At 43.3% G+C, this 24,408-nt stretch overlaps 1 protein-coding gene across 2 annotated transcripts; it reads right to left on the reverse strand.

Annotated features, from left to right (window-relative positions):
* Positions 1 to 236: 236 nt before the first annotated feature.
* BSG (basigin (Ok blood group)) lies at positions 237 to 24,408 on the reverse strand. Of its 2 annotated transcripts, XM_063290885.1 has the most exons (9): positions 24,159 to 24,408; positions 11,603 to 11,950; positions 8,865 to 9,024; positions 7,494 to 7,582; positions 6,722 to 6,858; positions 5,722 to 5,998; positions 3,188 to 3,212; positions 2,554 to 2,623; positions 237 to 1,421 (listed from the first exon to the last, which is right to left on the reverse strand). In XM_063290885.1, the coding sequence occupies exons 1-8, from the start codon at positions 24,391 to 24,393 to the stop codon at positions 2,566 to 2,568; spliced, it is 1,329 nt and encodes a 442-aa protein (XP_063146955.1). In that variant the 5' UTR covers positions 24,394 to 24,408; the 3' UTR covers positions 237 to 1,421; positions 2,554 to 2,565. The 2 variants fall into 2 exon arrangements, with proteins under 2 accessions (XP_063146955.1, XP_063146956.1); XM_063290886.1 differs by lacking the exon at positions 11,603 to 11,950.

The raw sequence follows: 24,408 nt of genomic DNA on the forward strand, positions 1-24,408 counted from the left end.
AGGCAAGCCCTTAGTCCAGTGTTTCTCAACCTTGGCAGCTTGAAGATGTGTGGACTTCAACTCCCAGAATTCCCCAGCCAGCTTGCTAGCTGGCTGGGGAATTCTGGGAGTTGAAGTCCACACATCTTCAAGCTGCCAAGGTTGAGGAACACTGCCTTAAGTTTCACACCAAGGAGAAAATCCCAAACCAGAGCTAACAATCATTCAAAATGAGAAACAAGAATAGGGGAAGAAACTGAAACAAGTGAGTCTGCTTTATTGAGAGAAAGCTGGCTTATTTAAAATAACAACCTATTCCAACAGTAACCAAAACAAGGGTGGCCAACAGGCTATAAGGACATTCCCTTCCTTGGCAGACTCCAGCGGCTGTTGGGAAGAGACGGAGTAGCTGCGTGGGTGTTACACCCCCGTCTTTCCACCTCTGCAATTAATTGCCTTTTAATGTGTTGATAGACTCAAAGGAGACACCACCAGATAGGCAGGAAGATTAACCCTACTTACATTAGCCTCAGCCTCTTGCCTCAGCTCTGGCTTTACACTCTGATGTAAGTGGGGTGGGGTGGGGAGGGGAGGGTGGGGAGGCAGGAGAAAAGAAGCCACTGTCCTTGTGTTTCTTTTCTGGGCAATTATGGCACCATCATTGTTTGTGTGTGAGTGCACAGGAAGTGTCTCCAGAAAGCCGCCAAAGGCCCAAGTGGCTGGAGAGAGAAATGCTGCCTAGGGAACCAGTGACAAGAGAAGAAGAAGGAGGCAAAGCTGGTGTTGTCTTCTGGGCTCAAGAAGCCAGACAGGAAACACACACACACACACACACACACACACAAGCAGCAGCACCACTTGTTTCTTGGCATCTTCCCTCCGTGATTTGGAAAAGACGGTGTGTGAGATCTAGGCCTTTCTGGTCTAGGAAGACCAAGTAAGGAAGAGGAGGAGATGCAAAGTCTTCTACTGGCCGAACGCACTCGGTGCTGAAGCAGGGTCCTTCCTAAAGCTGAGGGCCGCTTTAAACTCCGCGCTGCTTCACACTACTGCGACATTAAACGGGACAGATCTACTAGCTTCCCCTCTGGCCTGCTGCTAAAAAAGGAGCACGTTCTTGAGCGGTGGATGATAGATCTTAAACTAACCTGCAACGTTTTTGTGCAATACAATCTCCTCACTCTTTACATTTCCTTCCCCCAACTCTCAAGATTCAACAGTGAGGACTAGAAGAAAAACTGTATGTGTGGTTAAAACGTAATGGGTAAAAACATCTCTCACTGTTTTTTCCCTTTTAAAAAAGGAAATCACTTTTACTCTACAAAAGTTTCTCTTAAAAAGGGAATTTGACCAATCTTGGCAAGGCTGCTCTAGAATATTGGTGTTACAGCACAAGAGAGTCAGAAGAAACATCTAAGCCATCTGCTTAGCTCTCGTGTCACCTGAGAGAGAGAGAGAGGAGAGAGACACAATATGTAATTAGGCACAATTAACACTAAAGTCGCTGGAGTTTATATACGAAGAGGCATAATATAGTTAGGGGCAAATCCTAATATCTAAACCCCAACAAAGGATGACTTCGAAGTACAGCATGAAAGAATGCTGACTGGAAACCACAGGCAGTCCCCAACTTATGACCATTCATTTAGCAACCACTTGAAGTTATGATGGCGCTGAAAAAAATGACTTATGACTAGTCCTTGCACTTACGACCGTCATGGTGTCCCCGCAGTCACATGACCAACATCCAGGTGCTTGGCAACCAGCATGTATTTACAACGGTTGCAGTGTCCCGGGGTCATGTGATTGCTATTTGTGACCTTCCCAGCCAGTTTCCAACAGGCAAAGTCAATGGGGGAAGCCAGGTTCGCTTAATGACCATGCAATTCACTTAATGGCTGTGGTGATTCGCTTAACGACTATGGCAAAAAAGTCATAAAATCAGTGTGAGTTAATGAACACCTCACTTAGCGACAGAAGTTACAGTCCCAATTGTGGTTGTAAGTCAAGGACTAGCTGTATGCAAGTTTCAAACACTAAAGTTCCTGTGTACTAAAAAAAAAAAAGGAAGTAGATTAGGGGAAAACAATTTAAAAATGCTGAACCATGACACCTCTTATATGGACAGGTTCTGGATAACACTGATTATGGGATCAATACATTGAATCTTCACAATATTCCTGGTGAGGTAGGCTGGATGGGGCAGTAACACCTGGTGACCATTACCTGGCTGAGTAGATACAATACACAAATGGTGGTTCAAATTGGGCCTTCGTGGTCCTGTCAGATGCTCCATCTATATGAACCTTCCCCAACTTGGACCCCTCCAGATGTGTTGGACTGCAACTTTCATCCCACTTGTTGTAGATAATGGGAGTTGCAGTCCAGCACTTCTGGAGGGTGCATCAGTGAGAACCGTGACACACCCTGACTGAGAAGACTCCCTTCTTGGTCACTGTCATTTTCTAAAGCAAAACCAGAGAGTTTCAAGGACAGGTTTCTTTTTTGTCTTTGGACCTTCAGGCTCGTTTCGGGGCTCCCACCACCCCTGCCCAGCCCTTGCAGGAACCCTACCTTGCCATGTGCTTAATTTGCATTCCTCTGACGCACATTCTTGTCCTTATTATTTGCAGTGTTGCCTTTTCTGGGAGGCAAGGGGAAAAGTCAGTCAGTTCCATGCGAGAGATCTTAAAGAACATCTGCGAGAAACCCTAACTGAGAGCAGTAAGTAGGCTGAGTCCAGGACGTGTGCTGATACTTGACACCCCCCTGCCCGCCAATTCAGAAAGGTCTCCCTCTCCCACAACGCTCTGAACAGCAGCCATTGGAGACAGCAGGCAGCCCCCGGATGTCCCTGAGCCAGGGTTAAGGCAATCTGCTCGGGCAGTGGCCAATCAAGCCCTTGGGCTTCCCAGTCTTCACCACCCAAGCACCCACTAACGCTGCCACCCTCACTTTAGGCCACGTGGGGAGATCTTTCCTCCCCTCTGTGCTTCCTGCTGCTTGTCTTCCATGACCCGCCAGCGTCAGTAAGCAGCATCCGGCTTAACTCTGGCTCCGTCAGGAATGATGCAGCCTCCTGGAGAGCTTCCACGCCTGCTCAAGTAGTCCCACTTGGGCACCTCCAGCTGGATGGCTAATTTCCCACCCACAAGAGGCCTCAGGAGGTGGTTTCCCAGGAGGAAAAGAAAAGGCCGTCTATACTCACAGGGGTGCGGAGCCTCCATCGTCATCTTTGAGCAGAGGAAGAGAGAACAAGAAAGGCGGAAGTCAGAAAGCAGGTTCTGGTTGATGGGCACATCGCACCGCCCCAGCTTACCCTTCCTCAGCCCCAATTCATCTGTCACAAGCTATTCTAGGCTACCTGGAATGGACACCCGCTGCAGAGGGCATACTGGACTCCCCCACAAACCCACGAGAGACAGAGTTCCACTGCGGGATGGGTGGGAACTGTTCCTTCAGTTGTTTCTTTGGGGAAGGCATGTAAGGGTGGAGAAAGTGAGGAACGTCTTGCTATTTACCAAGAAAAATGTAACGATTTAGATCTCTGCACCAAAGAAGGCACTTTTTAAAAGGAAAGAGTGGGGGGTGGGGCAGGAAGAGATCCTGGATTTCTGAAATAGGTAGAAGCATTTAGAAGCTTAGGCATCTCAGGTATTTCAGTAAAGTATTTTAAACAATGGCAAACATGTGGAGGGGAAAAACATTTAACAAGAATGCTCCGTAACAGCAGAAATAAATTAAAATGTTAGATGCTGACAGCAGTGAAATGAGAAGGCTGACAATGACCAAGAGACTCCTATAGGGACTTAAAGCATTCCTGCCAATTGACTTATGCAGCAGGGGTTCCCCCCACCCCCCATGAGACGAGGAACAAGGGGAACAGATAAAGTCTCATTCAGCAGCATTTCCACAACGCCTAAGACCAGTGAACGGCCATGGCCCAAGTGAGACCAATTTCCTGCTTGTCTTAATTTCAGACCACTGGTGAGGAGTCCAACCCACACTCAGCATAATCAGGCAATTTAAGTCAGTCACAAAGCCAGCGTGGTAATGGGAGAACCTGGAGAAGCCTCTTAATGCGTCTCAACCCTAGAGAACCTGACTCCTTACAGACCTTCAACCCATGGCAGAATCACCTGTCATCTTAAGAGACAGACTCAAACAACTTTCTCCAAATTATAAGCGGCAACTTATTTGTTTGTCATATTTCTCTACCGCCCATCTTGCATGGAATGACTCTGGGTGGTATTTATTTAACTTAGAATGATTCAACTCACAGAAAAGCCGTTTCCCCGCCCCGGGGAAAATTATCAACAGCAAATTTACAAAAAGCTTTCCACTTTCAGCCACTGTAATTCATGGCACTTTTGTAACTTCCACTAGCAGAGAAATCCTCAGATGAAAATAAGAGCACCTTTGCACCAGCTGCTTGTGGGGACGCTTTCAAGAATGCTGAAAGAAGCAGACTTCTGCCTAATCCAGCCAGATGATACTTGGCCAGCAGTGATCATGCATGATTTTCTAAACTCTGGATTGATTTACTCACTGAAGAATGAAATCCCCAAAGTCAAAAGCAGGACCAGGTTTGAAAGTCTTTTATATTGTTAGACATTAGTTGATTTGGCACCATAATGCATAAGAAGGAAGCTTCCTCTATACCTGGGATATGTGGGCAGTGGTCACATGAAGAAGAAAGAGAGATTAACAGGGCTGGGCTCCCCTGGAAGGAGTGATCTGTATTAAGTGAAACCACACAAGGATCTCACAAATCCTCCACTCAGGACGTGGGAGACAGAGATGATGGGATCATCTCTCAGCTGGTAAATTTAACAGAACTATTCAGGAATAGGACCAGCAGGACTCTGAGGAGGACTATACCATGCACCTCTCTCCTCAGTTTCAATTCCTGTCACTGAAAGCTACAAGTAGTCCTCTGTTAATGACCACTCATTCAGCAACTCTTCAAAGTTGTGACGGCGCTGAACGAGTGGTACTTACAACTGGTCCTCGAAGTTCTGGCTATCACACCACCCCCACAGTCAAGTGACTGCAATCTGGGCACTTGGCAACCGGCTCACATTTACAATGGTTGCAGGATCCTGAGGTTATGTGATCACCATTTGTGACCTTCCCTGCCGGCTTCCCACAAGCAAAGTCAATGGGGAAGCCGGCAGGGAAGGTTGCAAGTCGCTCCCGCTTTTTCTCCCACGGAGCCCCCTATCGAGTATGAGATCCCAGGGATTTCATACGACGTAGCACACGCGCGCCTCAGCAACCCCTCCCCAGCCTGCATGCACTCGCTGTAGCACCCTCCTGCCTCGCTCTGTAATATTCACCCACCCTCTGGCCTGCTTACAAGCTGCCTGGGACTTGCAACTTCCACCCAGCTTCCCCACTGACTTTGCTTGTGGGAAGCCAGCAGGAAGTCGCAAGTCGCAGTCATGTGAAGTCCTCGCTTAATGACCTGTGATTTTTGCTTAACAGCAGCAATGGGGACTGTCAGGATTGCCATTGTTAAGTGATCCAGTCACATGACGTTGCGCTTTACGACTACATCGCTTAGCAATGGAAATTCTGGTCCAATTACTGTCGTTAAGCGAGGACTACCTTACACAGGCACCAAAACCTGCTAAAAGAGTCTTCAATAATTAAGGCTGGGCTCACAGAGCCATTTGGGAGGAAACCAGGTATTTCCTCTACTCACACATTCATCTTCCTTCCCCACCCCCAGCGCCTCACCGTCAGGAATCTCATTGGGCTTTCTCCTCTTCTCATAGATGAAGATAATTGTGACAAGGACCAGCACCTCTGCCACAATTCCCAGGAATGGCCACAAAGCAGCCAGGCGGCTCCGCACCCGCAGGTCCACCACGGCGCTCCCGTCACCCAATTGGTTGGTGGCGTTGCACACGTAATTTCCAGGGTCCTTCTCGAGATTCAAGGAGAGGATCCAAAGATCTGTCCTGGTTTTGTTGGATGTGATGTAGAACCGGTCCTCAGTGCCGTTGACAATGGGCTGGAGGAGAGGGGAGAGAAGGGGGGTATCACCAGCCACAGAGACAGAGCCTTGCGAAGAGCTGCTCTTGAAGATGACTCACGGTTGCAGAACGAACAGCCCACAGCAGTCGCTTTCTCAAAATGTCCAATCCATTCTGGGCACCAAACCTGAAAATCTGAGTCTGGAAGCTTCCTGATGGCAAGTCAAATCACCGCCCCGCCTAGCTCAGTATTCATGGCACTGACTGCACCAGCTCTTCGAGAGGGGCTTCCTAGCCCTTCCAAGGACATGACAAGAGTTGAAACTGGGGCCCTTTTTGCTCGCATGCGCTCCACAGCCCTACGCGCTCTGACACCGCCAGTTGGGAAAAATTGCCAGCCAGTTGTATAACCAGAGAAAGGAATCAACTGGGTCAAGGCTCTGTTGGTGGCCAGTCAGATCCCTTCAACAAAAGGAAAGTATTTTGGCTTTTTACACCAAAGCCATCTCTAGCTCTTAAGTTCAGAGTAATGTTGTTTGAAAACAGGCACCAAGTTTCTGGCCATCAGCAGGGGGCAGCAAATGCTGTATTTCCTGATTTCAAGTGTGTTTTTCTTTTTAGAGGTTTGCATGCTGATCTCTTCAACACGCAATCCCTGAAGCAAGGCCACTAACTGGAGGGGCTGCGTGTGGTTTCTTAACATGGTTTCTGTTTGGGGTGAGCTAGAGAGATGCAGGGCTCATGACAAAAAAGACACTAACCTGAAACCCCTCATCCGTCACCTTGTACCAAGTCCACTGGGTGACAGTCGGGTAAGAACTGCATTTGCAAGCCAGCATTATAGCATCCCCCTCGCCTCCATGTTCCGTCTTCTTGTGGGCCACCACGTGGGGTGGAACTGCAGCAGGAGACAGACAGGCCAGCAGATTGTAATCAGTTCAAAGAGGGGTCAGAGGAGATGCTGGTCAGGCAAACACGCCGGCCCAGAAACTCATCTACCGCGAACAAGATTTGCCAGAAGGTGACAACAAGGGGATTGCTCTGCAAGCTCTGGGAGTTGGCTCTTGGGGACAGACTTGCACAATGCCGGGAAAACCCAGGACGTTCATCTAGCTCGTTATCATACCAACCTTCCCCATTTTAGTGTCCTCAGGATTATTGGGATATGAATCCTGTAATTCCAGTATGGAAGTTGTAATCCAATTCACCTAGAGGATACCAGGCTGGCCTACATCAATGGAAATTTCCACAAATTTTTTTGGGGGGTGGGGGTGGGGGCTGTACCTGGGAATGCTTGGGTTTCCTCAGGTCTTCCAGGGGAAAAATATTTGGGTACCTTTATGGTCCCCCCAGGTGATGAAAAATGGGGTGCTGCTTTCCTTCTCAGACTAGAGAGGAAGCCAGGAGAAACAATGAACAGAGGCTTGTTCCCCATGGATTTGGCAACACGAAGAGATAAGCCCTTCCCTTCTACATACAGCTTCGCCAACAGAAAGAGGAAAGGCAAAGAGCTGAAGCATCCACAGCAGTTACCTTTCACGTACACGGTTCCTTTTGCGATGGGCACCGTTTCAAAGATGCAGTGGTACTCTCCCGAGGTCTGATGATCCACTTTGGGGATCCTAGGACAAAAAATAACACACCAGGAGGTAAAGAGCAGAACACATGAGCCGTTACAGTGGGGAGGACTGGGAATGGATACTGCCCAACCACAGCTTCAGCCAGCAAACACAATGGGGTCAGGGAGTGATGGGAGCTACATTCCACAATCATCTCGGAGGAAATGCTGGATTAGATTTTCTACCAGAGGGTATAACCGACACCCTGAAACCGGCAGAGCCACACCTAATTAAAACTTTCTGGTACAGGTCTGTGACTCTTGAGAGGAAACTTTCCAGGAAGTTATCACAGTAAAACAAAACAGTGGACAGAGTGATCCTGGATGTCCGAGAACCTTCCATGGGCAGATGTAACCGAAGAACAACAAACCGGAAGCAATCTGGTTTGTTTGGAGAGCAAACCAGTCGCTCCTCCTAAGACTGTGCCTCTTGTTCACTGCACAAGGCACTGTTCTTCGAGGTGGCCTGATGGGCAAATCTCTACGGATTGCCTGCCCGGTGGAATACCGCCCTCTTCCCAAGGGGTTTCTCTTTGTTTTACTAAGTTTGATGGATAAATCTTCAGTAATTAATACTATATACAGTAGCTACTGTTCTCGTTATAAGCGGCTGGCTAAAGTGTGCTTCCTCCTTTTCAGGAGATGTATACCTTTGAAATACCGTGGGCTTTTGCAGTATTTACCAGTTGGATTGAAACCAGATCAACAAAATCAATTCATCGCAGACTGCACTTCCCCATTCTGTGTGCTACACCGGCCACTGAGTGCTACACCGTTCTCAGGCGAAGAACACCTACCCAGCCCCACGTCCTCTCTAGTTCAGAAAGAAGCCAGCACCATCCAACATTTGAGGTAAGAACCAGAGATTTCTATGCAGTGCCAGTCAGCTAAGAACTGTTGTTTCTGCAGGCAATGCATTTCAGGCTTGCTGTTAGGCGAACTCATACTGCTCCCTTCTCCACCCAGCTGGCAAGATTCCAGGGAGGGGAGCAGGAAATGATGGTTAACGTCTTTTACTGCCAAGGACAGATTATAATCCTGCGCATACTTGCTAGGGAATAATCTCCATTAAACAGACAGCAATTTACTTCCGAGTGATTGTCCTGCAGTCAGATTTCTGTTTGACTTTAGGTACGTCTTGCAACACTGTGAAAAAGGATTCGCTGAATATTGGCCGTTGTTATGCAGGCCAAAGCAACTGGTTCCCCCTTCTGCATTTGGAGGATGTTGCTGACCCAAGATACATCACACTCCATTCATGTATGCCTTACTTCAAAGCCACCTACATGTATGAGGTAAAGTCCAGAGCAGTGTCATTGGAGTCAAGCTTTGTCTCCCCTTTCATCCAGTAATGGCCTTTGATAGCTGTGGGTGCTTCTGTTAGGTTACATGAAATAACCACATCTGATCCAGCAGTTACTTCAGGAGAGGTGGAGATTTTGGGCTCTGGTTGTGAAGAAGAAAATAAAACTAGGTTAGGATGTCATGGAGATGTCAGCACATTTTTAACACCTCTTAAAAGAAGAAAAGAGCCCTGGCTTTTGACACAGGGTTCAGTCACCTGCATGCCTGGGAAAAACAGCCTGATTGTAGCATAGTAACTTAACTCCTAATATTAACATCAAGGTTCTGAGATTTTAAACAATGCGGTCAGTTGTACAAATCATGAAACACCATGGAGTTAACATCCATACAACTACCAGATGGATTTGAAGGGAAAGAGATTAGGAAACAGAGGTAACAATGGTTTCTAAGCAGCACAACGTCTTCTATGTGTATCGTTATTCTAATCTTAACTAACGACAAATACATCTATCAGAATAAATAAAACAGTGTATCTACTGTATGCATACAGACCTACTGAATGGTTCAAACATTCTGGGTGCTTTATTTGTGGTTTTGGAGTAAATGTATTAAGCAGAAAAATAAAGCAAATACATGTGCACAGTCTTCTCCTTTCTGAACAATCGCCAGGGAGAAACACTTAGCTGCATTCTCTCACCATCACCACTAGTGATGTGCACTAATGGTGTATATTTTTTAATAAACTTAAATGGCGATATAGTTCTATTTCAGGACAGCAGCAGAAACTGCATCAAGGTTCTTTAGCCAGTTCTAGAAGAGAAATAAAAGCAGCAATCAGCAGCCAGTGGGTGGTATTTCTTCCTGACCCCGTAAAGAAGTTGACCCCAGCTCAACCACAGAGACTGGGGAAACTGCAAATTTCCTATAGGCTTCTTTGCCTCCTAGGAAAGGCATGTGCTTACATGAGGTTCACAGGTTTAATAATGGCAGAAGACCGTATATCAGCCTTCACCAGCCACGAAGGAGAAGTTCTCACCTGATGAGGTATAAACACGAGTCAGTCATAGCTGTCATAGCTATTTTCTTGGCATTGTTTTGGGGAGAAACAATAGAACTACAGCACCCCAGTTTGTATGCACAGAGTACCCAAGAGGCGCATGTGGCTATTTTCATGCTTGGTTTCTTTTGGAGTTCAATAATTAATTATTATATATTTTATTTTCTATCCCGCCTTCATTATTTTTATAAATAACTCAAGGTGGCGAACGTACCTAATACTCCTTCCTTCTCCTGTTTTCCCCACAACAACATTCCTGTGAGGTGAGTTGGGCCGAGAGAGGGGGACCGGCCCAAGGTCACCCAGCCGGCTTTCATGCCTCAGGCAGGACTAGAACTCTCAGTCTCCTGGTTTCTAGCCGGTTGCCTTAACCACTAGACCCAACTCCCCTCAATTACAAGTAAACAGTATGAAATGTAGTGAGTGTGCAACCTATACCTTCAAAAGAGGCACTGAGCTTTCACCTGACCATCTAAACAAAGATTTTGAGCACTGAAAGAAGTTTATCCAAGCTGTCATATTTAATCACCATTTTCATTTCAAAAGACAAATATTTTCCACCACATAATCAAGCCAATTCATCCAACTCAGCCATTTCCCATGGGATAGAGTATAAGGTGAAAGACACTCCTGAAACCTGTTTCCTAAAAATTAGAGCTTCCATTTATCAATAATTATTTCATTTTTAAAAAATAAGCCATTAATGGAATAGCGATTTGCAAACTTCCTTCAGTTACGGAACAGTCTCTCACACAGACACCTTGAACATCTACTAGTGAAGCCAATCTACTGCAAAGGATTTTGAAGCACATTCTACAGCATGGACCTTGTTCATATGATGCGCTGGCTAGGCTTGTTGGGCTGCACCATCACATCATATGAACCAAGGACATATCCTAGCATCAGGAATGAGAAAGTCATTCCTGATCTCATGAAGAAATCCTTGATAAGCTTTCAAGAAACCTCAGGAGAATTTGAAAACCAAGAGTGAAAACACTCTTGCATATAAATCCAAATTGAAGCCTGTAAATGCAAGTTCAGTATTTCAGCCATTAGCCATATAATTTTATTTTATTTTTTTAAAGAAATTTGACTTGCAGCTCTGCATAAGGAAGACAACTGACTGGTCATTCCATAGCCAAGAAGAACTAAGCATATGACCGGCGTGACAAAGAGAAAGTTCAGCCATTTCAGAAATGGTTGCAATTACAACAAGCACAAATACAGTTTTAACTCACCCCACAAACTCTGCTCCTTGTTAAGTAAGAAAGCAAAAAAGCATTAACCACGTATGTGCAGCAAGGAAAATCAAAGCAGAAGGAAAAACTAGGCTTGGAAATGACCGGTGGGAGCAGAGCCAAAGCAGCCTATTCCGTGTTTCTAATAGGAACACTGGGTTGAAAGAGGCAGCATTCAAACAGACTTCAAAAGGGCAGGACCATTGGGAGAAACATTTTAATGGAGAGGTTACAACTCCATTTTGAGCAAGGCCATAGCAGATCCCTGTGGGATTCACAAGGGTTGGAAAGCTTGGGGGGAGAGGCGCACAGAGGGTCTTGGGAAGCCACAGGACACGGACGGAAAGGGAGGTGGGCACAGGGATGGTAACATTTGAGACATTCTGTGTCCAAGTGGACGCCAACACTTAGGGCTGCCACTCACGCTCAGTGACAATGACATTCGCCTGGGAACGGATCCATTTGACTTTGGGGCTCTTCGACAAGTGGTTGCGGTCAGGGTCGTTGCTGGCCCGGCATTCGTACGTGCCGGAGTCTTCAGTCGTGAGGTTAGTGATGCAGACAGTGCTTGAGGAGAGCTGCTGGTAGGTTGCGCTGATTTTGACCCGGTCCTGCCAGGCACCATCCCATAGCTGTGTGGCAGTATCATTGGGACCGGCTCCTTCAAACCACCACTGGATTTCTGGGATGGGGCTGCCGACAGCCTCACAGTGCAGTTCCACACTTTCCTCTGTCAGTTTCTTTTGGGAGAGAGGTGACTTTATAAAGCCAGCTATGAGTTGAAGAGGCATTAGTACAAAGGGTTAGTGCAAAAAAAGGGCATTCAAAGAGAAGATACTTGTGCTTTTAAAAAGGGATAATAGTAACTCACTCATTCCTTAATGGTTGCTTACATTACAAGAAATAGAAAGCAATGAAACAGCACAGCATGGAAAGCTTCTCCTCCTCCTTAGTGAATGGCTGAGGATGGACCAAATTTCCAGCAAAAAGTATCACTAGAGATATTAATATGTTCCATTCATATTCTTTGCCTATGGTCAGAATAAAAAATTTTCTTTTAAAATAAATATTCCAGCTAAGAGGTGCACCAGAATCCATTTACTTTGGTGTTTAACTTTCATACATGGCGGCTACAATACTGTTGTATCTGGTTTAAAGCAATACTGGATATTTAGTAAGTAACAGTTCAGTCTCTGCTGCATCACCACGTCCTAAAGCAATGTAGTCTCAGAGGCATCTACAGAGCTCTCAAAAGAATCTTGCAGAAATGGAAAAGGCACAGACCAACCTTTTATGTGTATTTGTGTACCGCCATTAAAGCATGATCAAGACAGGCAGTTTAGTAAACCCAGTGAGTCCTCTTAAAGTGTCACCCTTCCGTACAGGAGACTGCTTCCAGCAAAAGGCTGGTAAGGAAGGCCTGGGACTGAGCATTTTGCCCCAGTGTAACACCCACTTGATCTGCACAGAGCATCACACAAACTCAATTCCAATTTTGGATGTAGTTATCTTGAGTAACGATGATGTGCAGGTATATCAGGATTGTGACAATGTATTACTGGTTTACACTCCTGCTTAAACCTGTGCAACAGTTCAGACTATTTGTCTCCTTTCTCTTCTCCATGAAAGGGGGAAAGAACAGCAATGTAGGGAATTGAGAGAAATGTTAATGAACAGCACATCTGCAGTGCTGTCTCTGCCAATCATGCTACTGTCAAGAGAATTTGTTCTCATGGCAAATCCAGTCAGTTTTTCTTTCTAAGTATGCAAAAATACAAATATAAGGCCTTTCATAAAATTATAGAGATGGTGCATGTCACAAAGGAACAGGTCCTCACGTGCACCACCCAAAAGCATCGTTTCCTTGCTCACCCTCACTGTAATCACACGGTCAGCTGATCCAAACTCAGTAATTCCTGGCCATAGGAATTGGAAACTGAGTCGCATTGCACCGGTTTCCTTTAAAACACATGGATTAAGCCTCCTTTTTCTGGACTAGCTAATGCGATTTGCTTTCTGGGCCTTTAAAACGTCACGCGCTCAGGAACATAACTAGATCCACATGCCTTGCAAAATGTAATGCACCCCTTTCCTAAAGCAATTAGCGTTAAAATCAAAACATGGCACAGTTTAGATAGTCCTACCAAGAACAGTAGGAGAGCACCACACTAATGAAGCAATTAGATTTATAGTTCATTTCTGTTGTGCTCAGAGCGTTCGCTTATTCTATCGGCTCCCTGTTAACGATGGTTCTGTAAACACAAGGCTTTGCAGAAGGAAAAAGAGAAGCCACAACCAGCTCTGAGATTTTGCGACAGGATCCGCTGAAGCCCTTTAAGAAGATCAGAAAGTGACATGAAACGTGGGGGAGAATTTCTTGTGTGTGCTGAGGCTGAAGTAACATTTCTAAATTAGCCATTCAGAATCTGGAATGATGAGGCATAGTAAGAAATAAGTAAGTTTGTTTCAAGGGCCGGGGTTGTTCTTTTTTTTCCACAGTCAGAGCCAAGGTTACATTGCTCCAAATGGCGATAAAAAGATTGCCGTTAAAACTCAGAATGTTTGATTGAGGACTACCTCAAGAGAAGGGAAACCACCACTGTTTAGCCACTCTAGTTCACTGCTACCCCTGTATCTTAATTACTCTACACAGTATTTATCTCATATGCTTATGTGATTTCAAACACAGAATTTGATTTTCTTAATGCAGTGATGCCCTCATAAATGTTGCCTCGATCCACCTCTTTATAACCCCCCTCCCGTCACAATCTGCTTAATGAAATTTAGGTAAAACTGAGCCATATTTTCCCTCCACCTTCCAAGAGAAACTTAAATTGCTTCAGATACATTGTATTCTGCCCAGTCATGCCTATATAGGAGTAGAACTCGGGCATGGCCGCTCCCAGAGAACTCCTGCAAAGGGCAAACTTGCCAGAGATGTCCAAAGGGCTGTTTCTACCGTTTATAAAATGCAACCCCATAATACCAGGTTAATACAAACAAGAATCCGCACACTTAAAGCCATCATAAATGCGGTGCCTTGATCTAAAACAGCATGCCACGCTGAGGTTACCTCGTGCAGGATCCTAATCAGTCATAAAAACACTGCTTTTAAAATAGACACCAACTAATCACAAGCATTTGGGAAGGAGTATGCATGAACAATAAGGAAACTGCTGCATTTCGGAGCAAAAAAAAAAAGAGATGCAGGGACTCAGGTCATGAAATAAAATCATTGGGAAAGATAAAGTACTATTTCATATGATACATGGCTCATGAAATTCTGAAAAAACATGTGTTTTGTGATTTATCTTTCAAGCCATTTAGGAACAGACAAGCACCCTCCCCACCGGCAGCCATTTTGTGAGATAATCATGATATACTCTGTACTCCAAGTAAGTCTACCACACACAAAAGATCACCTGCTGCTATTCTGTGGGTGTGCACGTGCGCACATACAGAGGGGATTTAAGTAATGTATGTGCAACCGCCTGGGACATTCCATGATCAACCTCAGAAATAACTATTTTTGAACAAGGAATCCTGAAAAGAGACTGTGTCAGAGAACACCTGAACCGCAGTTCACAAAAACACCGATCTCCTATGGCTTGTGGAGGGAAAATTCAGAAGGCTCTACGCATAAACTCACTCAGCAACACGAAGCAAGTATTCGGGGAAAGATTCCTATTAATTACAAATTACCGTACTTTCTGCTCTTCATTTCTCACTCACTTTTTCAAGCTGGTAAACATAGTTTGTGCCCACCACAGCAACCCATGGAAACCCTACCAAAATCTGTTTTTAGGACTTCCTTCAAAGAGGCCACAAGAAGGAAAAATTACCTTGCACTCTGACCCATAACCAGCTATGATCTGACTGATAAGTACAGGGCATTTTGGAAGCAAGGCAAAGGGTGAATTCCCATTGAATGAAAATTTGGACTTTTAACATTATGTGTTAACATTTAACATGTTATGTCAACAGGCTTTTTAATGGTTATTTCTCTGTTTTTATACTAGCACCTCAGATATTTGTCCAGATGAGTTTGAATACTGGTTATTTTAAACTGTTTTATTTTTGTTTTAATATGCGATATACAGTATGTGGCATTGGATGGTTTTACGACAGGTATCAATTAGTAAGAGAAGCAAATATTGAAGCAAAGATTAGTGCAGAGTATAGCTCTTTGGGATAGCTTCTAGGACAAAGGATATACAAAAAAAGTCGGTAAAAATAGAAAATCTGTAATGTATGTTACAAATATGCATTCTGTAATCTTCCACTTTTGAAGATTGTCTCTTCATGTGAAATTACTATATTTTAATTGCAGCCATAACTGATATTTAGCTTTCAAAGCAAGCATAGCTCACAGTATAATCTACAAAGCTTATTTTTATTATATTATTTCTGCAGCACTTTGGAAACAGTTTTTGGCTAAAGGGAGGTAGACAGATGCATTAAATAAATAAGCAAGCTGTTAAAACCTTCAGTTCCTTTATAGGTCAAACTGCCTAGACAGCTTAGTCACTGGTTCAGTTGCTGGTTCACATTCTCAATAAAACTTAGAATTCACATGGAAGACAATTTAAAATAGCACTTCTATATAAAGTACAAGATGAATTGAAACAAGGGCCAAGCTATCAGGAATGTTTCCAAGGATGCCCCAAGAGATTGTTAGATAGGAGAGAAGCAGCAGAAATCAACAAGGAAACACAGATATATTAAGTCCTGACAACGGTTCTACGCTTAGCCGTCACATATTAACTTTAATCACATTTGCGATATTTATATTTCCAATTAAAAGCAGAGAAGAAATAGTAGTAGTCTTCTGAATGTAAGATGGCAGTGAAGTAAACGATTACATTAAAAGCCTGCTTAGTTTTCAATTAAGACCCTTAATTAGGACGGAGAAAAAGAGCTATACTAAAACAGCAGGGCACTGTCTGAAGACAGAGGCAGACAACCAATTTTTCAGCTGTTTGTACCTAGTTCAGTATAATTTGCCCAAAGGAAAAACACGAGACCTCATTCCTCCTTTGCGCCAAAATCGCCTTCAACTAAAAAACATTCCTCTGACCAGAGGGTGGAACTACAGGGCTGTATATAATACCCGGCACATACAACTAACTACTCATCTTTAGGCTGCTGGTTTTGGCCAAGAAAAATGCTCTTTTACAGCAGAAAGCACTGGCTTTTTAAAAGACATTCCATTCACTAAACAATGTCACCACATCCCATTTTTTTTTAAAAAGGTACTTGGCTGCCATAAGCAATGCATCTTAAGCCTTAATAACACAAGTCTTCACTACTTTGGATTAGAATTTTAGCTTTATTTAGACACTGATGTCTAAACTTTTTTTCTTCCTAGCATTTTCCCGTAAGTGCAATTTTCTTCTAACATTGCAGAGCTAAGGTAACATTGGGCTGGATTAACTTAAAAATCTAGTACATAAAGCAGCTTCATCTGTTCTATGTCCAGTATAAATAAGGTAGACCTAAGGCTTTCCAAAGAAGTGGTAAGGATAATAGGGTGTTTTTGAAGCAGGTAAGCTACTACGCAAGCCAACTGTAACCTAAATTGCACAGATAAAGAGGAACATTTCACAAGACTGCTGCTCTTTGCTTCCAGTTTGCATCTCTAGCATGTCCAGTAAAAGCCGGATGGCAGCTCTAAAGATGTGTCACATGAACATTCCCAGGGCTGCTAAGCTAATGATCTATTCGAAGATTAGTCCAATCAAACATTAATCTGTTTATAGACAGAGGTCAGCATCTACACTACCAACTAAGAAGCTAGTCTTTCAGCATTGGACAGACAAATTTCTGGCTCTAATTACTCAGTGGATTGAAGACTTTACGTTAACTGACACCTATGAATCAGCTGCTTATAGACTAGATTAGTATAGACAATTACAATGAAATATGGCCAACCTTTATTAAAGGTTATGTAAAACTTCTATTCAAGAAGCTTAAATATTTATACACACACACAGATTTTTTTTTTCTTTTTCTTTCTGTCATTGCTTTGTTATTTCTCTCTTCAATCTTTTTTATGCTTTGGATTTAAAGGGGAAATGATAATCTAAACTGCAGTGCAATGTCAAAAAAAGGGGGCATTTTGGTTTAAGAAGCTACTAACAGGTGTTACATACGCACTCTGAAGCATCTTTTTTGCCTTTGAATCTGAAGTGGCATGTGGCCTACTGCTAGGTCTTCAAATGTTTCACATATGCATATCTATTAATCTTGCGGAAGCATGGATAGCTTTTGCATATGCCTGTGTGTGTGTGTAGTTGGAAATGGACTGTGGGGATATGTGGAAATGAACATTCTAGTACGCCATCAAATATTTTTGAGAGAAGATGCCAACTCAAGGAACCACTTCTCGTCTTCCTCCAAGCTAGCAGAAAACATACATGAAACAGCCCTAGAAATCTCAAAATCAGTCAATCTATCAGCAGCATTTGGACTTGGGGCAGGGAGAGAAGCATAAACAGAAAAATGACCCTGAATGAGGCAAAGAAAACCATCTGAGGTATGTTAAGAAATCAGTTTAGATCACAAATTAATAAACATGTTTTTAAAAGTTCTCAATTCTCTGTTACATCTTTGATACAGTGGCGTTATTCTACCACTTATGGCTTGTCAACAGCATCACTTGTCATTCTCAAGTCCTACTCAACTACAGATCTCAACTTCTTGTTGCCAATCAATGCCTTGTTCTGACTCTAACCAAAATAATACAAGAGATCTCAGATGCAGACTTTACTTCAAACTGTGTGTGCACAAAAACATGAACGTTAAGCACTTTGTAACCTGCCAGTGCTACATCAATGTCTTCTAATATTACAAAACTACTTATACCATGGCACGAAGATCATCTCTGGTTGCAAATTTCTAGCACCACTTCAGAGATAAACCAGGAACCTTATGCACTGATAGTTGTTTCCATCATAGTTTGTTAAGGTTATCTTGATGGGGTGTCATCACAGAACTTTATAACTACGAATCATTCACCTTAATTATGAATTCTGCAAATCAGCCTTGAATCTATCACCCACTGGTTTCACTGCATGATCCAGAGTTCTAATGCGAAAAGAAAGGGCTAAGCATTGCTTAAACAAATGCCTAAGTGAATCAAGGATAAATCTTTGGCCATCTCACAAAACACATATCAAATTTGACAAGTTAAACATTGCATGTGCAAAAGTACAATGAAGAAACATTATGCAATACTGCTGTAAAGCACTTCATCAGGAACTCCCATTTCTCAATCCACTTTGACCTTGAATGTTAAAAAGTTATTACGATATACTAATGCTGTAAGACACATTGATTAAATGAAAGCACGGTCATCGTTTCACGTTGTAACTCTGCTTTAGATACCAGAGTTTCACACAGGTCTAACAGCAAGAGCAGAAATGTCAGTTAGAGATTTTGAGATATCCTGTGAAGCCTCTGGAGGAACAAAAGAGGCACATAAAATATCTTGAGGCCAATCAGCTATCTCAAACTTGAAAGGAGTTATCCTGATCTCACTGGAAGTGTTTCAACCTCAACAAATCCGGTGTACCTCTAGAAATACCACACTAGGTTTCCCAACATCAGGCAGGCTCTAACCTTCTAGAAGCAGAACTATTTAAGATATGAAAAACCGAGTGACATTTACACATTCTGAAATTTCAGAGAGCTTCTCTGGATTGTTATCTAAATTCAGGCTTGCAGGGGAGGAACGGCACACCGAAGACAGCTCTGGGAAAGTGGAGCAGGTGACCACTGCAAAAACCAAGGACCCAGGGAGCAGAAAGGAGAGGGTGGAAGATCATCCACACGAGCTCTGGGCAGCTGCTCCTTACGAGACAACCACAGGACAGCAGCTTTCCACAGGTCTGAGCCACCAGGATGGGACTAGCCATCTTGCTTGCAGCTGTGGCAGAGATTTTTAAAGGACACCAAGTTCCCAAACCTCACTTTCTAAGCATTTTTGGAAATTGCTCATTAACTACTTCTAGCTATTAAAGACCTTCAGACCGACAAGTCTGAAAATGCCAGGTGAGTCTGCCTTCAACCCTGAACAAAATTTTGATCATCCTCGTTAGAAATAAAAGGAAGGAGTATAAAGTTGGTTTATCTGATCAAGGTTGAAATGAGATATGTTACTTCTGGCAACCCTTTACGGACTTTCTGTTGATGCCAGAACTGAAAAGATGGTGTTTTATGTATTTGTTTATAGTTAAATGTTGGGATATGAGATGAAGAGATAAATGTTTGTAGCCTTAGAGGGGGTGAAGGGTCACTAAATTTGCTTGTATCTGTGATGAAGTTTGGAAGTCACTTCTTTATATATTTCTTTTTATTATATTCTTTTCTCTTTCTTCTCTTCTTCCTTGCACTTCCTACTCCACTCCATTTTCTTTCCTTTAAGTTTAGCTTGTATTATTTATTTATTTATCATATTTCTATGACCACCCATCTCCCCTGCACAGGGGACCCTGGGCGGTCATAGGAATATGATAAATAAATCAAATCAATAAATTAAGCATCAAAATTCTTAATCAAAATTATATATATATATATATATATATATATATATATATATATATATGAATGATTAGTATTTAAGTTCAACATCAACAGAGTTTATAAAATCTAAAAAGCAACAGTATTAGACAAAACAAACAACAGAGCATTAAATTAAGGCTGCAGTATTTTAACGATAACAATTTTGTTGTTTTTAACCAGTAGCTACAGGCCAAAGTGTAATGATACAATTATATCATTAATTATTTCCAGCTATTTGCTGTATTTTGGGGAGGAAGGTTCCCTACTCTTCGAGCAGTTTTCATTTTATTTTGCACCAGAAGCTGGACTGCTGGTGTTGGCAGTTTGTCATCAGATTTCAGTGGGAAGATCTTGGAAGGCTTTGAGACCTGCATATATAGGCTGCCAACTTTTGACCCAAGATATAACAGTCAGAGATAACTGCAATAGGGACTTTTCTGAACAGTATCTTGTTCCTTGAAAATTAAAAAATTGAGAACAAAAACACTTAATTCAACAAAAACATAGTTACCAAAGATATGAGTAAAGAATTAATGGTTTTCTAAACTAAAAAAAATGAAGAGAAATGGTTAGCATCATGTTTTTTCAGATCCACCTATATTTCAGGAAATCAATTTTCAAGAGCAGTATTGTCTAAACTGAGGAAGAACGTACTGTTAAGTCTGACCCAATCCTGCAGGGAACTTCATGAGGCAAAAGACTTCTGCCCATTTCATTTCCCAGCTGTGTTTAGTCTGAAAAATAAAAGAACTGTGGGAAGATGGAACTTATTTGTACTGCAAGACTCCTTTCACTTCTCTACCTTCAATGCAAGCTGAAAAACAATAAAAATATATGAAATACCAAAGATAGCTGGTGTAAGAACTACAAGATCTGCAGTTTCTAATTTAAAAACCATATTAGCATATGCCTGTAGAGCTAGTAGCACTGGACAGGAATTTTGATGAAACCAAGAACACATTAACAGTATCCACGATATGGGAATGGAACATTCTTCCGTTAGATTAGGAAGGATTGTGCAAGCATCAGAAAGACTGCCGGGCAGTATTGGGCTTCAGGGTTTAGTGACTGGTCTAGAGAACAGTTTTCCTGACGCTTCATCGGTGCCCCCTCTGAAGATGCTGGCCACAGTTGCCGGTGAAACATCAGGAAATCTGTTCTCTAGATCAGGGGTCCCCAACCCTCGGGCCGCGGACCGGTACCTGTCCGTGGCCTGTTAGGAACCGGGCCGCACAGGAGGTGAGCAGTGGGTGAGCGAGCAAATTTACAGCCTGAGTGTTTACAGCTGTTCCCCATCGCTCGCATCACCGCCTGAGCTCCGCCTCCTGTCAGAGAAAGCAAGCCCATCGGCTGCTTGCTATCTCCAAACGGTGCGAAGAAAAAAGAATAAAAGGTCGGGAAAAAGAGGAAGCGCTTGGATCATCCCAAAACCATCCCCCCTTGGTCCATGGAAAAATTGTCTTCTACAAAACTGGTCCCTGGTGCCAAAAAGGTTGGGAACCACTGCTCTAGACCACAGTCATCAAACCCTGAAGTCCAATACTGTCCAAAAGATACCAGCCATGAAACCCTACATGAATATATCAAAAAGAAGTTCGAAGAGTTTATTTTGCTTTTTATTGTTGTTCAAACTTTATACTGTTTGATGAAATCATCCTGCCTAGTTGTTAAACTATTAACAAGAGGCTAAAATGTTGTTTATTTTATTATTTGGAAGGTGGGAAGGAAAATAAATTCTACACTGGGAGACAAGAGGAGAGAAAAACATCAAAGCAGTTTTAAATTAAAATGAAAAGTTAGTCATGATTCACATCAGGGGGACAATTTTTATCAATGAATGAACAATTAAGATGTATGAGACACATCCCTCATCACAAAGCCATCTAAACTTGCCTCATCCCATTACTGTTTTCTTTTAAGCATCTAAAAAAGAGGTATGCTTACCCTTACCATTATTGTCATCCTCCTTTATTCCCCTCCTCCTTCTAGGTAAGATTCTAGGGCAACACACTTTTCCCTAGTGCTTCACTACATCTATTTGCACAAGCCAATTACTCATGGTTTACAGAATTAGCCCAATGTTGGCGGTTCATACAAGTCATTGAGCCACAAATGTACCATTCTTCTGTGGTTTACACATCTCTTTAAACTAAGATGCAGCAACCAATTCAGAAGTAGGTATGCTGTACCAACATAGCCAGTTATCTCAGATCTAACCCTGACTTGGGGAATCTCTCCTAATATTCCTCCATGCAGTTTCACACTACTGTACCCTATGAAGCTCATAATAAAAGTTCTTACCCTTCCTTTGTTTTACAGGCACACTAATTAATTATGTCCTTTACATTTAAATTTTGATGGTAGACAAATATATCCTAATTCTCCCCACATCCATGTGCCAAAGATCTAGCATTATTTTCAAAAGGCAACCTGAACTCTGATTCAGATGAACTTTTACTTCACCCATGTAGCGTATTACTTCTTTTTGCACCCACACGGTTTCCTAGTGCATCCAGAACTTTGGGCTTCTCAGTCTCCTTCCTTGTTCTCATACTTCAAACAATTACCCTTAGAATAATATTTTATTTCCTTATCAGCACCCACAAACATTCCCTCAGAATCTGAAAAAGGGAAAAAATTAACCTTTTTCTTTCATCACCTCCACAAGCCACCCCACTGTGTGTGCTATCTTTGCAATAGGAACCAAATAGCAAAGATATAATATAGCTTTTACTTGCTTAGAAATTTTCTGTACAAAAGACCTGTATGAATTTATTGCACAAATTCCTTTACATTCCATTAGTTAATATAAGCTATCAGTTCTAAATTCATTCACAGGGTTATCCAAAACTGGAATAGGAAATGGGGCATGGGGGAAAGAAGACCGCAGATGAAGACATAATACTGCTTTAGTTTTGCATATCCTACCTGCAGTGGCTCCCAACTCTAGGAACTCCTCCATTGCCAGCAAGCATGGTAGTCAGAGATAGCTCTGATGAGAACTACATGTCAAACAGTCCAGGATTAAAAAAAAACCCAAAATCCTTACATACAGAAATCTGCACATCAGGGAGAAGACAATATGTTTCCTTGTATACTATATTTTATACATTGTCGCTGTTTCTGAAATTCATTTCAATTTTTCAATTCATTCTTAAGACATTTTATTACTGGTAATTATTGTACAATATTTTTGGTTTGTTTTTCTCCATGGGTAATTCTGGAAAGCATTTTATAATATTTTATCTATGACTGGAAGGCTGTTGGGAAAAATCGCTTTACAATACTGAAGAGAGTCTGGAAAGTAATCAAATTCAAATTTAAAAAATAGGTGTTTTTAAAAAACCTCCCTTGATTTCATAACTTCTTTTTAAAAATACAAATACCTTGTTAATATTTAAGCCAATCAAACAAGTATCAAAGAGAAAAGCAAATAATAAACGAGCAGGGAAATTTTCTTAGTGGTCAGCATAAACCACAGCATCTGTATTCTCCAGCCTCTCCCATCCCATACTATGAACATATCCTCTATGCACAGAAACCCATTCACACATTTCAACTTCTTCCCCTCCCTTTCAGCATTCCCACCTCCCCATACAAGGAAGTATCAGCTTCTCAGCTATTCTCTTTCCATAGAAAAAGTATGTGAGACCGTAAACAGGCCCCGTACGTAGCACAAGGCCAATCTCTTCCACTGCTCCTTCCAACACCTCTTCCCACAACACAGCTAGGCTTACACCAAGATTAATGGGCCACCCAAAATAAACAACAGTAGAGCCTGACACACTTGACTGATTCCCACAGTACGCTGAAGCACAAACGACACAACTCTACTTCAGCTTGGGGTGCTGCCTGAGAACAGACTGTATGTCAGCTTGGGCTACCCCTGTACTTCTCCGCTCCCCATTAATGGAGGAGGGGGATTCTTCAGCCCCTTCCCCATTAATGCATGATAGGACTTACTCCCCCACCCCTGAAGGAATGAGGGGACTTCCCCAACTTTTCCCACCAACGCACCAGGGGACCTCTTCCCCCATTAGTGTGCAATGGGGCAATGCCCCCCCAGCCCTTCAGGGAGTTTCTCCAACTCCACCCGCCCCCCATATACGAGGGACGCTCCCCCTCTCCTCATTAACATGCGGGGGGCATTTCCCTCCCCCCAATACCGAGCAAGGAGAGTCCCCCTCCCCTCATTAACGTGAGAGGGGCCCTTTTCCCTCCCCAGTAACGTATGAGGCGGTTCTTTTCCCCTTCTCCCCAACAGCGACCGAGGGCTTCCTTACCCGACCCTCTTTATTAAAGATTCCCCCCACTTCTCCCTCTCGGGACTGAAGTGGGAACAACTAACCCCCTCCCCAGTATGTCGAGCTTGGAGGTCGTCGTGGAGCCCCCTCAGACAGGCCTTTTTTCTGCCGTACCTGCCGCTGAGGCCCCTCCGATGGCGCAGAGCAAGGAGCCCAGCATCAGCATCAGCAGCCTGGCCGCCATGACCGCTCCGCCGTCGGTGCCTCGCGCACTCCGAACACGTCCCCGCCACTCCAACCGGACTCGCTCCGTCTGCCCGAGGCACTCACCCTTCAAGAGAACGAAAGGGGCGAGCCAACGAGGCGGCAGCCAATAGCGGACGAGCGCGAGGATCCCGGAGTTAACCATTGGCCCAAGCCCGTT

This window comes from Candoia aspera, chromosome 1 (genome assembly GCF_035149785.1).
Source record: "Candoia aspera isolate rCanAsp1 chromosome 1, rCanAsp1.hap2, whole genome shotgun sequence".
Lineage (NCBI taxonomy): Eukaryota > Metazoa > Chordata > Lepidosauria > Squamata > Boidae > Candoia > Candoia aspera.

Coding starts and splice junctions, on each gene's coding strand:
- BSG (XM_063290885.1), bottom strand. CDS start 24,393: ATGGTTAACTCCGGGATCCTCGCGCTCGTCCGCTATTGGCTGCCGCCT. Junction 9,025..11,602: donor GAATGTCATTGTCACTGAGC/GTGAGTGGCAGC, acceptor CTTCACAACCAG/AGCCCAAAATCTCCACCTCT. Junction 6,859..7,493: donor AGGAACCGTGTACGTGAAAG/GTAACTGCTGTG, acceptor CTCCTGCTGCAG/TTCCACCCCACGTGGTGGCC.